This window comes from Lycorma delicatula, chromosome 3 (assembly GCF_047948215.1).
Source record: "Lycorma delicatula isolate Av1 chromosome 3, ASM4794821v1, whole genome shotgun sequence".
Classification (NCBI taxonomy): Eukaryota; Metazoa; Arthropoda; class Insecta; order Hemiptera; family Fulgoridae; genus Lycorma; species Lycorma delicatula.
Genome location: NC_134457.1, coordinates 125633170 through 125650612, shown reverse-complemented (window position 1 = coordinate 125650612; position 17443 = coordinate 125633170). Strand labels below are relative to the sequence as shown.

The 17443-nt window shown below is 33.5% G+C and overlaps 1 protein-coding gene across 1 annotated transcript in view; it reads right to left on the bottom strand.

Moving 5' to 3' along the window:
• The window catches only part of LOC142321957 (maspardin-like), a 59649-nt gene that overhangs the window by 24044 nt on the left and 18162 nt on the right, over positions 1–17443 (bottom strand). The window contains exon 3 of the mRNA XM_075360511.1: positions 2724–2829. Within this exon, the coding sequence (XP_075216626.1) occupies positions 2724–2829 (106 nt within the window). The remainder of the gene's footprint in view (positions 1–2723; positions 2830–17443) is intronic.

Here is a 17443-nt window from a genome sequence, read left to right as displayed (position 1 = left end):
ATTAGTCATAAAGAGTATCTGAGTGGTATAATTGTTTTAAGGCTGAATAACAATTGAGGGCAATGAAAAATTCTGACAGCTGACAATTTCAAAGGGAAGTAATCGTATTGAAATGTTAGCGCTATTATTGAGGAAAATTGTAGGTTGACTGTCGTGCAGCATCAGAAGAAAAAGTAATATGTAAAAAAATTAAGATACTTGTTTTTACTGAAGAAATTGAGCATGGATTTTATTGTGGAAATGTGGGACCAAGAACAAAAATAAAAATACATTGTTAATCAAGAACTTAAAGATTTATCAAATGACGAGAACATTTTGAAACATGTAACATGAGATGTAGCTGAATAGAATGATGAGGAAACCAACTGAAATCATTGTAATCTGTAGGATGATCAAAAAGATCAAGTCATTTGAACATTGGGATTATGTTGATTGTACTTTTTGACAAAAGGGTGCCAATGCACAACAATAATTATGTGCACATTACTGCAATTTCAATAAGTTATCACCCACAGTTGCGCTAATAACAAGCTTATTACAGGTTTTAAACTTGTGATATACTCTCCTAAAGTGACTCTAGCATTTTTTTTTTATTAAAAAATTAAAATTCATTGTTTTCAAACAAATGAAAAATCAGGTAACATTTGCTAGGGCCTCATAAACAAAATCCCAAGAAGCTTTCCAACAGCAGAATGAAAATAACTCTTTGAATAGTTCTTTTGTAGTACAGGATGTAAATTGAAAGAAATAACCAAAATTACATCTACATCACTTTGAACAGCACTTGTATGACTTATTTACGAACAGTTTAAAAATATTAAAATAAATATTTTTTTTCTTTAGAAATGATGACTAATAAATAATATGCTTAAAAAATAATCAGTATTATTCTATTTCTGTTTACTGAAATGTATATTCATAAATTAACCTTCACAGATTCCAATTTCTTTTATGATAAAAGAACTTAACAATATTAAGTTGCGCATTTTGGAACACGATTTCTATAAATTACAAAATAATAGTGAAGACAACCTGTAAGCCCCTTCTTTCACTGTTGCTCAAACCAATATGCTATTTATTTTTAATACATTCTTAAGCAACATGATTTTGTATTACTTCTGTCTCATCTTAAAAATGTTCAAATCATTTACATAATTCAAAAATCTTATCAAGCAATAAAGGTGATGCTTGTTTGAATCATGGATATAAAAATGAAAATAACATCTAAAACTTATGCAATTATTTCTGTGAAGAACAAATAATTTGTTTTTGTTTGGTTTTCTTCATCTTCTTGTAAAAAGACATGACTTTTAGCAGTTTTTTTATGTTAATTTTAAAAATCTGCCAAATAAAAACGAATAAAATAGAACATTTTAAAAATGTGAGTTCATTACTTAAATCTTTTTGCAGGCTGGTTAGATTTATCCAAATATTATGAAATTTTACAATTACCAACAGAGAACAAAATTTTCTGTAGCAATAGGATCTTATTGCTTTAAATAACATATCAGTTGCACTTATAAGTAATTATATTAAACGTTATAATTTAAAGATCATAAGAATTTGTAACAACTGCTAAGTTAATTTTTATTATACTTCCAAAAATGAAATCTGAACTATTATTTTTAAGAATGGAAAGGAGTGTTTTATTAGTTTAAATTCTGAAGTACATTTAATTAACATACATTTATTGTTTTCAAATAATGTAATTATTTTCGAGCAAATAGAATAATCTAACATCACTGTTAATTAATTAATTCACATGATAAATAAACTAAAAGCAATTATGATTTTTATCTATAAGTTTTATGTTACTGCATTTGCATTGTAGGTTTCCAAAAAACTGTTAACTTTTTTTTAACCCAGCAATAACTATACCAAAGATGATAGATAAAATATGTGTATATAAATAAAATATGTGTATATTAGAAATAATTTTCAGATTTACTATATATTTCCCTGCTTTTTTATTTTTTTGAGTTAAATATAATAGTTTAATCTCAAGAATAATCTTTAGTGCAGTGGGTTGCTTGCATCTTTTCATTTTCTCAAAGAATGAGGAAAATCAATTATAGATAAAAAGACAATTAGATAAGCAATACAGATTATTAAACAAATAAAAATAAATGGAGCCAGGCTTCAGCAATATATATATGTTAACTATATGGTAAAACCTGAATGCAATAACTGTTAAATAAAGAAATGTTTTCATAAGAATTTAAACAATTTTCTTGCTAAACTAAACAGTTGCATAAGTCTTTATGGTGAAGTTTGAGAAGAAATGTTTAAGACAATAAAAATAAAGGCAGTGAGGGAAATGAATTTGAAATAAGGAGATTGTAATGAAAACTTCCACCCACTACTACTAATTTATGCTCTTAACCAACAACAGATAGAAATTAGAAATTTCACCAAAAAATCACCATTATCTATATATAAAACTCATGTCTTATTTTGAAATATAAACATTTTTTATTATGCAGTAAACCTGCCGATTTCAACAAGATGAAAATAACAAAGAAGAGACAAATTTATTAAAGTATTTTACACCAATGTATTATATTAATTTAAATAAATTGTGAGCAAAATTAATCAGAATTATAACAAATGAAGTATGCTTATATTGTAAACAAACTTTATTGTATTTTACTTAGATAAAAGTAGTTGTCTTGTGAGTGATGAATTAAGAGTATATAAAATAATTAAGTCAAAAAATGTCTTACCTAGTGATGTACCAAAAATATGAACCTTGTCAAGTTCCAGATAGTCCAATAATTTCTTAAAACCAGCACACCAATCTGTAACACTCCAGTAAACAGGATGCTCTGCCTAAAAAAAAAACAAATAAATAAATAAATATATATATATAAAACAGAAAGAGTGTAATGTTTTAGGATCAGACTTTGTAACTTTTCTCTAAAATAACCACTTTAACAAAGGTCAGATTGAGCCTGTACAAGGTGCGCCTGGAACAAATGGGAGAAATTTGTCCGGTGAACTGAATCCAAACAAACTTCACAGCTTCATTTATAATCAAATTTCACTTCATTATCGCCTTACTAAATCACATCTCGAATTGTAACTCAGGACCTAGTCCCACCACAGGTGACCCCTTGACAGACAACCATGAAAGGTCTTTTAAGAAATACTCCACCATCTGAACCAAGCAACACCAGAGTTCAGAGAAGGCAACATTTAAATAAGGTGAGCTGCCACTTAGAAGATAACATGCAATTGGAAGCATTGGAATATTCCAAGACTACAGACACGAACAAGAAAAATACGAAGTCCAAAATCAAACCATAGCAGATCACCTACATTTCCACACACAATGTAACTTGTTCATAAAGTCTGTTAAACTAAAAATAATAACTGGCCTAGTGGACCAACACAAAATTATCATCATGGGTTTGCAGGAAATAAGAAACTCAGACCAGGATGCCATGGGATCTCAAGGACATAGGGTCTACAAAAGTGTACCTGGGAAGAGAGTGATGAAAGATCTCCCACACTTTGGAACAGGCTTTTTAGTCAGCTTAAAAAAGTTCTAGGAAAAGAAAAGTTCTACGATCTACTTGATCTGACTACAAATAACATCCACAAAAACCATGTTAAACAAGTAATTGGAAACTTCAGTGCTCAACTACACAGAGAAAGAAGATACCACGACATCATTGGAAAATAACCCACCCAAAAGAAAACTAATAAAAGCGGGCAGAGACTCATCAATTTCTGCAGAAACCACAACCTAATCTTGAAATTTACATATTTCAAGAGGAAACCTCAAAAATTCAAAACCTGGAATCACCCCAACTACACTAAAGAAGAATAGAAACTAGACCATGTCTTCATAGACAAACACCCCCACAAGGAGATCTACAATGTAAAAGTCCTCCAACAAGTAAACACAGGTTCAGATCACTATGTAGTCAAAACTGAAATTAAATTTACTCCCAAATGAAAGTAACAAAACCAAGCCACTAAAACTAAAATAAAAATGGACCCTACCCAGCTAATCAAGAATAAAAATTACCTAAAAGCAACCACAAAAATAATAATCACTGATAAACTTGAAGATCTAGTCAACAACCTTAAACAAATCGCTGTAGAATTAGCCCTAATAAAACATCAATGGTGGAACAGCGAATGTGACGAAACAGTGAAGAAAGGACATCAAGCATGCCTATTTCACCAATTCCAAAAATCAGAAACATCCTTCCAAAATCTAGTAAAACAAAGAAAAGAAACCACCTGGACCCTAAGGAGAATAAAAAGACAACATCATAAAGACACACTAAAGTCAATAAAAGAAAAATTCAATAAAACACAGTCAAGAGATTATTACAAAAACCAGCTCCAAAAATATGAACCCCCAACCCTACTACTAAAGAATGAAAACTGTAAACCGACCCATAACAATAAAGGCAATGCGGAAATCCTAGCTAAATATTTTAACAAACTCCTAAGTTGCGAAGAACCGACAGAACTCCTAAACTTCAATACCAACACTGCAATAACAACACCACCAGAAAACATCAATCCTTCTGCAATAAAAGAAGTTTGCCAAAACATGAGGCGAGATGAAGAATTACAAAGCAGCAGGAAAAGATCAGACTTTTGTAGAGATCTGGAAACATGCAGGAAGATCAGCAAAAACTGCCCTTCATCAACAGCTTGTCAACAACTGGATCAAAGTAGAACTACCACAACACTGGACTACAGCCCTCATCCATCTGCAACACAAAGAAGGAAAAAAACAGACCCTAACAATTACACGGGAATCTCACTTCTAGGCACAACATACAAAATTCTTTCAAGAATCCTCAACAGGATCAGTTCACAACTCTGGAAAGAACTAGGAGAATACCAGAGAGGTTTCAGACCCTGGAGAAACTCTTCAGACCAGATCATGAATCACAAGCTAACAGTGGATTACATGAGAAAGAGAAACAGACATGATGATAACATTTGTAGATTTCAAGATACCTTATGACTGCATCCACAGAGAATCCCTACTAAAAATTCTATGACACCTTGGACTACATATCAAATTAATAAACATGATAAACTGACCCTCACAAACACTAAGTCAAAGGTAAAATTCAGAGGCGAACACTCAGAAGATATCAAAACAAATAGTGGAAAGGACAAACTCTTCATTCCATCCTTGGGTAATACCCATGGGTACGTACTACTGACAGATGGAATGGAGAGTTTCACTATGGAGAGTCTGTGCTTTGGTGGTGTTATTTCCTCCCTCAATTACTGGAAAGTAGCAGATTCTAAGAAAATGTTACTACTAATCATTTTGAAAAAGTACTTTAATTTTAACGTGCACTGCATTTTGTTCTGCCAATCGTATGGTGAAAATTGAATTATTTACCAGGTCAGTCAAATATAAGCCAGACTTTTGTCTTCACAGCTTATGTATGAACATGGTTGCACCAGTGGACAAATTTCTCTCCTCCTGGAGTACAGACATGCAGAAAGCACCTAATCATTAAACAGAAACACTACATTTAAAAACAAAGGCAACCTATGCCAAACTTCTGAAATCGGTTAGGACAAAAATTACAGTACCTGAGACAACCGAAATTCTTACCATTAGGAAGGCTGGTGATGAAATGATGATCAAGATAAAAAAAGACAGAAAATGGTTGTAAAATTCAAGGAGATACTGCCATGCACGCTAAAGGACAATATAGTAACTACTAAGTCAAAAACAGTGGCCCTCTGGAACGTGACCTGGAGGTGGCACGGACACCAAGGATATTCTGAGAGGACTTGATGAAGTGACTGGCCAAAAGGACTTGGTGAAGTGACTGGCCAAACCCTGCTGGATAATATTCAGGTAATGAAAAGACCTGGATTTGGCAAGACCAGAGTAACAACCTGTCGGCCCCCGGCATTGATGGCTGCATCAATTATACAACAGGGGAAGAGTGAAGATCAACCTTGTGTTGTGTAGGGTTGATCGTATAGATTTCCCTCAGAAATATTTTAGGTGGCTGGAGTTGGGACACACTGCCAGGAACTGTAAAGGGGAAGACAGGACACAAGCCTGTTTCAACTGTGGTGGTGAGGGGCATCAGGTGGTGGAATGTAAAATGCTCTCCAGATGCCTGACATGCAGTACTGAGGGACACTGTACCGGAGCAGTAGCAAGTCCCAGTGGAGCTAACAAGGAAAAACCAACAAAAGCCAGGGGGGGGGGGATCCACCAATGGATCTGATACATATCAATCTCAATCATGCTGCTCTGACCCAGACTTGATGGTCAGATATGCTGCAGAGATGGGTGTGGATATCGTGCTCATCTCCAAACCTTATATGAATCCTTCCAGTAAGGGATGGCTGAAGTCAGAAGATGGGACTGTGGTCATGTAGATCTCCGCAGATCTGACAGTACGAGAAATCAGGCAAGGGATAGGTTTTGTTAGAGCGAGAATTGGGGGAGTAGTCTTCTACTCCTGTTATCTCTCGCCCAACATCAGTCACAAGAGGTATAAGGACATCCTTGTCTCCATTTCACGGGACATCATCACACACCAGGAGCTACTTCTGGTGGAGCTACTTCCATGACGAACCGTCATGGAAGAACTCTAGAGGAAACGGTTGCGACCCTAGATCTCATATGCTCAAACGAACAGGAAGCAAATACCTTCAAGAGGGGGACGACAGGCTCCATAGTAGATGTAACGTTTGCCTCCCCTGAACTGGCTGATTTGCGACTGGAGGGTCTGGAAGGGGCTTACTGCAAGTGACGACCAGGCCGTCTTAATGTCGATCTCTGACAACAGATTTAACGGAGCTGACTTGTCCACCTTCACTGGTTACAGCGTAAAAGATTTCAATCATGAGGACTTCACTGAGGCACTAAATTTCCAAGGCGTAACTGGGGAAAACTCTGCTGAATTGAAGGCTGCACGCCTTGTTGACTGCATAGAGAAGGCCTGTGCTATACTACCGGGAAAATACACTAGAACGGGGCATCCACCTGTCTATTAGTGGACTCCAGAAATAGCCAGTAGGAGGACGGAATGCCACAAGACCAGGCAGAAACTTACAACAGCATACCTACAATCGGTGAGGAATATTTTTGCAGCAAGATCCAAAGAGCGCGGAAAAAAGAGCTTGCTGACTTAATTAGAGAATCAAAGAGGAGATGCCGAAAACAGCTAATAGAGGAAGTGGATGCAGACCCGTGGGGGAGACCATGTAATATCCAGGTTAGAAGACCTTTAAAATCAAGGGTACCAGTCATAACCGACACGCAAGAAGTATGGCGTATAGCAGAGGGGTTCTTCCCTCACGAAGATACAATAACGGTGGATGAAGGGGGTGAAGTAGAGCCTCCACCTCCATTTACCAGAGACAAGCTTGAGACGGCGAACTCTCGTAAATCGCTAGTCACAGCACCAGGCCCTTTTATACGCATTTGAATACTAGATCGTGGATACCAGTGTTCTTTGGTGGTTGGGTTTCAATTACCACCCATCTCAGGAATGGTCGAACTGTGACTGTACAAGACTACACTTCATTTACAGTTATATATATCATCTTCTGAAGTAATAACTGAACGGTAATTCCCGGAGGCTAAACAGGAAAAAAAAATACGTGCTCAGAATGTGAAGAAGAGGAGACCCCCTTCATGTCTTTTTTTGAGTGTCCTCGATTCAATGAAGAACGGAAAGTGATGCTAGATGCCTTGGGCTACGAGGAAATGTTTAGACCTGAAAAGATTCTACAGATTCTGACTGGAAGTGAGGAACCATGGAAAGCGGTAGAAAAATATATAAAGAAAATGATGAAAAAACTACGAGAGGCGTAAGGGACATGTTTGGATAGGGGTTGCTGGAGGGCGCGTGGGAGGACAGATTCCCAGCTGAGAGCCCAGGGGACCCCGCACGTGAAGGTGTCGTCAGGCGCGATGAGGCCGGGGATACTCTGCGTCTGATGGAGGTTTTAGAAGGTAAGACAGATGTGTGTGCTGATCGAGTATGAAATGGCAATGACGTGTGCCGCGCAAGTGTTATGTAGCTTTGGTTCTCACTTAGAAGCGTAGAAATTATCTACTTTTATTAATTGTCCCATGTAATTTATTATGCTATATGACATGTTTTATTTTAAATAATCTTAAAAAAATGTTCACTGTGCTGTATTTGATTGCTACTTGACGTTTGATATGCTGTTTGTGTGAGTAGCATTTTTTCATGTAGAAGAATAATGGTAGTATCACTGTGCTGCTCTTCTTACATTGTAAGTATAATGATTGATGTTACATATTATTACTAATGATTTTGTTTGTTGTACAATATTTTCTTTGATCTGTACGTTTGATAAGATATAATTTCTTTGATGTATAAATGTGTGAGTAGGAGTTATTCCTCTTTCCAGATGAAGTGCCAACATTAATGATATCAGGAAGGTTGGAAAGCCAGGGGTGGAGGTTTAGTCGGTAGTACGCAGGTATACATATGCACCTAATAACACCTTGCGGAACCTGTTAGCGACACAGACAATGCTTAGGAGTCTGTAAAATGGAATAAAAAAAAAAATTATGTATGAATAGGAGTGGGTTGGCGCAGTACCTTCTCAACTGATTTCAATTGTGGAACATATCATGAAGTTTCTCGCTAATAAGGATGACAAACCCTCCAAAATATAGACTAAGTCTGTGTGTGGAGTTAGGGGTTATAACTTTGTTTCATACCAAGTCTATGACTGGGTTAGCAGATTTAAAGGAAAACGAAGCTGCAAAAAGTGAAAATTACAACAGTCGTTCAAGAACAAGTGTGATGGATGGCAACATTAGATCGATCTGTGACTCACTGAAGTCGATTGGCACCTTATGGTTAATGAAATTGCTTTGGACGTGGGTATCATTCATTGGGGGTTGGTACCATTCGTGGATGTGCCTATTCCATTATCACAAAGCACTTTAGATTCCGCAAAGTCTGTGCGAGGAGGGTTTCAAGACTTTTGATTCAAAATCAGAAAGAGGGTCGTAAGAAAATCTGCCACAGGCTCCTGAATCGATTTCGATGACAGGGAATTAATTTTTTCATAGAATTATTAGATGTGATGAGATATGAGTCATTACACTTCCGAGTCGAAATCGGCTAATATGGAGTGAAGACCTAGCCCTGTAAAGGTCCTGATGGGCTTTACCGGAGGTCGTATTTTTGACCCTCTAACTGATTACATCTCACAGTAATCAGCCAAGCCTCAGTTGGGATGCCACCGATGTAAATGCATTGGTAGACACTTACATCAATGAATTTTAACTCAGCCTTTATCTTCGCTGTAGGCTTCTGTCGAACATCTTCCCTCTTCTGTCCTACATCGCTGCCCTCTGAACTAGCTAAGCGGGTTCGTGGAAGCATGAATCTCGCGCCTAGTTCACAGTTACCTGACTATAAGTGACTGTGAATGTCTCATACATCGGAATTGAATGAGTTTAAAACAGCATTAAAGCATACCACACAGAATGTGTTGATCGCAACAACGGTAATTTAAACCTAGTTTCCTTAGTTGATCGCAACTGGTCAAGTTTAAATCTCTAAGTTTATTGCAACTACTACAAACTCCGGTTTGGTCTACCAGGGATTCGAGGACAGAGCCCCGCATGTCATTTACTTTATCACATATGCGCTATGTACAGTAAGTACGCAGCATTCATATGGTAATAGTATTACAAAGCCCGTTAACAAAGTGAAAGCTGCCTACAGGAACAAAAGGGCCGTCAGTCAATCAGGTTCTCCTTCACAACAATACTGGGCAACACACAACTGTTACCAATCGGTTAAATGCCGAGAAGTCATTACTGGGAAATCATAGTACAATATTTTTTTGTTTGGGCCAATGAAAGAGGAAACTGGGAGGATATAGATTTGTGACACGTCTTCTTTATGAAGAAAGAATAAAAAAGCTTTCCAAAAGTTAGGAAAAATGAACTTCAGGAAGGTTATGTATAAAAACAAAAATACGTTTTTATTTTTATTTTGAATTAATAAATGTTAAAAAAAAGCCAGGTTTATATTCGACTGACCTCATATCCAGGCGTTCTCATACAGCGTTTCTCAGGATTTTTCAATAATTTGTCACCTATCTTTTCCGTTCGCTTTAGAATATTCTCACACGAGTTAGAATTTTTTAAGTATTTATTTAAATGCTAAACATCAAGGCGAATAAAATACCGGATAAACAGATTTAGAATTTAAAGGTATTTAGTCTGTTTTAATACTTCTGGCGTATATGTACGAACTGAATGCAGTTAAATTTTTTGTGCAGAAATGAAGAGGCTATCAAAAGAAAAAGGTCCCAGCGATATGTCTTTCAAAAGCCACGAAACATAAAATAGAGAAGCGATTACATCAGTAAATTACGAGAGATGGAGTAAATAATACGGACATGTGAAAAAGATCAAAGATTATTACTAGCATAAAGATGGGCTTATCGAAAATACAATTTAAGATTTTATCATCACGGCAAATAACTCCAGTGATAAAAAAAACTACCCATGATGATTATGAATGACATAAGCTACCGAGTCAAATATTTTGCTAGAGAAAAAACTCTCATTCCTTTTTTTTCTTTTTCATATCTTAGATAAAATTGAAAATACGTTATCCAAACAAATAGGTAAAATCAATGTGTACCGATAAAAATAAAAGAAAGTGGTAATATATATCATTTTTAAACATTGAAAAATGTATATAAGACATAAATAAAATCATCAATGTACATAAATAAAATAAACGTGTAATGTGAGATAAGCATAAATAAAAATGTTTAAAATAAAGAACTCCCTTTCTTTTTCAGTTTAGTCTCCGGAACCACCGAAATGTATTACTTCAGAGGATAATAAGGATGATATGTATGAATGTAAATGAAGTGTAGTCTTGTAAAGTCTCAGATCGACTATTCCTGAGATGTGTGGTTAATTGAATACCCAACCACCACAGAACACCGGTATCCACGATTTAGTATTCAAATCCGTATAAAAGAAACTGCCTGTACTAGGATTTGAACCTTAGAACTCTCCACTTCGAAATCAGATGATTTGCGATGACGATTTTAACCACTAGACCAACCGGTGGGTTTAAAATAAAGAAGTGTAATACGAAAACTGTTATTACAATTAGAGGGCACGCTGCGTGTGAGAGGTGAAGCTGACTTAAATAGCACCCTACTTGATGTTTTTAGAAAAATACAAAATTTATTGACGTCACGGGCACCATTCTAACGGTAACTAAACGTATTCCTTATTGTCGCCAACATTTCAGCTCGCAACCGTACAGGTAATTAAATTAATTGGCGTGTAACATTGCTTATTTTGCAAATTACAGTTTTGTCAAAATATTCTATGGTGATTACTGCACACATCCATCAACAGTAAAACTTTCAGTTCTTGATATGACAGGAATCTAAAGAAAAAAAAATACAGCCCATAAACATTATTCCCTGAACTGAATTTTGTAACAAATTTAAATACTTAATTCTGTACCGATTTCCTATTTTGTTAAAAAAAACTAAGACTCCTGGTAATTTTCTTTATTGTGTACACTGGCATTTTAGCCAATTCTCGATTGAAGTACGTATAACATTTTACAGGAGGCACATAACTACATAAACATCTTGGAATGGCTGAAAAAAATCAAGCCAACCACAAACAGCTTAAGTAAGGAACCTAAAGTTCAACTTCTTGTGCGTTATCCGCTTAGCGAACATTGTCTATCATAATTTTTTATTCACAGCTGTCCTGAAAAGAAATGCACTCGACATTCCAAATCAAAATTTAAGGTAAATTAAATTCTATATTCTAAAAAAAAATAATTCATTATTAGCCATTGTCAAGATAAGTAATTTACTAATATCCATCCTGCTAATGGCTCATTTAGGGAAAAATAATTCAAATTGATAGAATGAAACAATCATAAATAAAAACGTTTAAAAAATTCCAATATAAAAAACATCACAATTAAAATTTTTATTAAGCTTATTTCCTCCTTTAAATGCAGAACCTCTTCAATATCTCCTCATTCCCTAATCTTTACAAATTAAACAGAATCATTTCCCCTAATAGATAAGCTGTAAGTTAAAATTTCTTAATTGTAGGTTGGACCATTATCGAGAAACAAACCCAAGTAGAAAAAAAAATGTTTAAACAAATTATTAAATATTTTATTCTGATGAAAGAATAATATAAATATAAATCACATCGGAAATGGTATGGTATGTTACTTCACGAATAAAAATAGGATACTGTCCCACGATTTGCACGGATAGATCAAGGGAAACCGTGGTAAAAACTTATAAAAACAATACACATCATACATTTATACATACACAACATTGGTAAAAATTCATAAATAATAAATAAAGGAAAGAGAAGTAAACAAAACGAGATGAATTTAAAAACTTATTGAGAGTAATATTTGGTTCATTAGTTTAATAAGTAAAAGATTTATCTATGTTAGTATGGTAAGAGTGTATGTATATATATATATATATATATATGGTATACATGTAAAGACATAAACATATCTTATTTAAAAAAGAAAAACTATAAACCACTTGTATAAATATTGCTCTCTCTCTCTCTCTCTCTCTCTATATATATATATATATATATATATATATATATATATATGTACCAATCCAATGAAGCTCTTTGACGTTTACGTAGGATATTGTGTAATATAATATTCATTTAAAAATAAAGTGGGGATTAAAATTAATTTACTGTATTCAAAATTGATATGTACCATTAGTTAATTTCTTTCATTTTGACTTAATTTTAAGGCACCCACCGGGTTGGTCTAGTGGTGAACGCGTCTTCCCAAATCAGCTGATTTGGAAACCGAGAGTTCCAGCGTTCAAGTCCTAGTAAAGCCAGTTATTTTTACACGGATTTGAATACTATATCGTGGATACCGGTGTTCTTTGGTGGTTTTGGGTTTTTCAATTAACCACACATCTCAGGAATGGTCGAACTGAGAATGTACAAGACTACACTTCATTTACACTCATACATATCATCCTCATTCATCCTCTGAAGTGTATTATCTAAACGGTAGTTACCGGAGGCTAAACAGGAAAAGAAAGAAGACTTAATTTAAGGCGGCTTCAAAATTAGAAATTAGTGATGTCTAAATTTTATCGAAATGGCTAATCGTTTAATTTAATTCTAAACGGAACAATTAATACTGTTAATGAAAAAAATAAAAATAAATAAATAAAAGCTAATAATATATTTCTAAAAATGTTAATATAATGCGATAACTCCATCAAGAGCAACATTTACAAAACCGTTAACCTTGATAAGGTCCAGTGCACATGAATGATATTTTATTATTAAAAGTTTCATTAATTTTTATCCTATTTATTATAAAATACACTTCACTTTATGTCAAAAGTATTGTAATACAATTGTGTTTACATCTCTTTATCAACAAACAGTGTAGAATATATCTTCGAGTAGGGTATCACCAAAACAATGTCTAGTTAACCAGTATGTCCAGTTAACTTATCTCGCAACTATTCTCCTTTTTCATTTCCTGATCAAATTTGACTTTTTTTAAACCAATGATTTACAAAACCCAGACTTTTTTGAGAATCTTTTTTATTATTGGTGTTATAAAAGAAATTATTACATAACAGGTATGTTCATTTTTATAAGCTATATAAGAAAATGTGAACAGTAATAAAAAAGAACAATTAATTCATCACGGGTGAATCGTTATTTGTAAATAAAAATATCACAGCAGACTGGGATACGTACTACGTGAAAATGATTAGAGGTTTCACTATTTAAGTACGGGGTTATTAATTTCTTTATAATTCAATCTTGGCAAATTATAATAATGGAATGAAAAAAAAATCATTGCAATTGAAGCCTACCGAAATAATCCGGTTATGTGGAATCCGGCAAACAAAAATTGTTGAATATTATTATTAAAAAACATCTAAATGAACATGCTTGGGCGATACCTGTTCCTATATACAATATCTTCTCGTAGCGAGCACACGATAATTTCATTTGCCGTTCGATTGCAAGGATCTGAAAATGACGTACACATTTACGAATATTACTACGTTACATTACATGTTTAGTTCATAAATATGGCACGCGCCTTTATAAGCAGTTCTCCACGGTTTAATTCTTGTACTGGGTTGGGTCTACCATATAACATCCTACCATACAAACCTACCATACAAACCGCACTCGACTGCAAACTTTTGCAGCAAAAGTACCATACAGGACTAGGCCCTAAAATCGCCTACGGCACCCACCCCTTTCGGGAGAGTGGCCCCTATTTACAAGTCTTTCTGCCCATTCTGGACGAAAAGGGAGAGCGTGAAGGAAAATAAGCTTATAAGCAAATCGTTCCATCGGATCCCTGAAGCAAACTCCGAACGCAGTCCTAAAATCCACACGAAACACGAATACAAGTCAATTATTTTACTTGCCGCTCAGCAGACAGACCCAGCAGCAAAGAACGTTAAGTCTGAATACTGCAATAGGCAGGAGGGTATTGTACCCTCCGACATCCGTGCGTTGCGTTGCATTCCGTTTAATTCTTGTACCTATGTTATTCATTTTTTCTTTTTCAAAATCAATCATCTCCACGGTTAACAATGTTTGCTTTTAGAACTAACTAACATTTTATCATTCAGCTTTTCAAAACGAGCATACTGGATTTTATAATTAAAAAAACAATCATTCCTGCTTAAATAATAACTTATAACTTTGAAAACCATTTACCTGCAAACCAGATTTTCCGTAATCGACAAATCAGTAATCATTACACAATCGGTAGGATGTATTTTGAAAATTTGTATTTACTCTTTTCACGAAAACCTAAATTTGAGTCAATTAAATAGACAAAAAAGCGTACTTTTTGTTTAGTTTTCTTCAAAAATAAATTAGAGAAATAAAGATAAGACAACCGGCCGTAATTTCTCATTATGAAGTGAGTTAAGCCTCAAACTCATTTATCAAAGACACACCTTATCAGTAAATAGAGAAGAATATGAACTGCACATAGAGTATCTGCACATAATTAGTATGTTCTGCTGTGTTTCTTGTACCCATGTTTGGTTAAAAATTTTGAACTGCTACATCATGTTACTGATTTTTTTCTTTTTTTTTTTTTACCACGTACTTTCTGAACTTTAAGGAGAAATTTAGGCGTAGATTTATCCAGATTCCTGTTTTATGAGCAATGAAATTTTACAACTTCATATTTCATATAAAAATATTTTGAGTCGCTGAATAAAAACACTTTTCTAAGCGATAGCTGTTCAGTTCCCGCTAATAAAAGTTTGAGAATAGACTTCATTCATCAAAATCAGAACTGTTGTTGAAAAAAAAATTTAATTAAAAATTGTGTTGTTTCACTTTTTCTTGGGAATTTTTCATAGCGATCTCTATCGACTTAACTTTATTCGAAATTAGTTTAATTTGAAAATACGTTGTATTTTCATATTGTTTTTGAGTTTAATACAACACTGAATCAATTTAAGTTATTTAAATTTGAATCTCAACCCATTAATTGAATTTTTCTTCAACATAGTGTTAGATATTGACCATTTATATTTTTTTTTAATTCTTGTTTCTATAGGTTTACGAGTGAAATTCAAAGGTCTTTTCAAAAAACATTTGCTGAATAAATTTATTTCAATCAGATATAGCAGTTTACTCAGTTGTTAAGTTAAGCTGCTTCTGCTATGTCTTTTTTTTTGCAAAGAAATACAAAAAAAAAAAAACTAGATACGCTCTCTTTTTGGTGAAACTTTTTTTTAAACTCACTAGAACAGGTAACCAGTTTAAAAAAACAGATATCTATTTTTAAAAACAATTTCAACGGTTGAAATAAAATTACAAGAACTTTCCTTTGTCATTTTGAACAGAAAAGGAGCGTTCCACCCTGCTCTTTTAGTAAAAAGGTTTTATCAGATTCACTTGGGATATATGGTAAAAAATTTCAGGGAATAAGAATAAAGGCAAACAGGATTTGAAAGTTTCATACTAAAAGTATTTTTTAAAATCTTGACTGAGGTTTGCTACTAGCTAATAGATACTGGTATCCGGAAGAGCTGCGAGTGTTACTTTTTTCTTATTATGCTTATAAAATTAAAAAATATATATACACTTATATAATTGTAGTAAATTTTATAATATCTTCGGTGTCAATTGGTAAAACTACTCCATAGTTTGATAAGAAAGACTGACTGTCCTGAAAACATGGAAACGTAAATAGATCTCAGTAGGCTACAAGTAAGTGAATGGCTAAACAAAGTCATATATCTGGCTTTCCATGTCTTTTTAAAACACAGAATATAAGAATAATCATAATGTATTTAACGCTGTAAGTGTTTCTAAATTGAAAAATTATCCCGTATTAAGCAATCGGAATGATACGAATATATTAATTTCATAAAGAAATTATGAAGTAATACACTTTAGACACAAAAATAGTAAAATATTTTTTGCCAGCAAGTATACTGTAAAATTACGAGTATAGAATATAACGTGAAAAATATTTACAGTACATTTTGCGAAATAATAATTTTAGTACAATTTGCAACTTTTTATCCCAATGACAATAGTAAAAGATACAAATAACAGCAAGTAAGTGTGCAATCATAATTTTATATTATTCATTTTATCTGTTTCGACTAATATAACATTTTTATTCAAAACAATTTTCAGAGTTTTGAAATCTTTTCTGTAATTAAAATCTTCTACATCCAAAAACAAATACGATTCGTAAAATACTTGTAATATTAAATACAATAATGTTAATATTTATGAAATAATCCTTATAAAGACCTAAATTATAATGAAATAAACATATTGAGCAGTAAGTTGTTTTCATTCTACAGTAAGAATGGACGCCTATACTATTAAATAACCTAGACTAAATATGTCACTGATAATACGTAAGTATTGCTTAATACGTTGCTGTTAATAAGACCGTTTCGAAAAAAATGAATATTAATGACCTACTATAATTAGCTGTTGCAAAAATATAATTTTACAACAAAATTCGAGGATTATACTAATTATAATTTGTTGTTACATTTAAATTTTTTAGAAGGCAGTGGATACAACAAACTATTACAGGAATGTCACCATAGACTTTGAAATTACTATGAGTGACATTGGTCCTTCACTAGTTGAAAAGAATTTACAATGAAAAAAGTAGTAATTGTTCAGGATTACATGCACATACGAGAGAAGACGGTTTTAAGCTTATTGAAGATGTGGACACCAAATGACTTCCTTGTATGCCTATTAAATTGCATATAAACATTATTTTAAAATTAAAAGTAAATAAAATTTTATTTCATTAATAACTTCTGATATTTTTTCATAATTTTTTTATTATTATTGAATTATTATTTTTCGTAAATTTTTTTTTACAATCAGAGA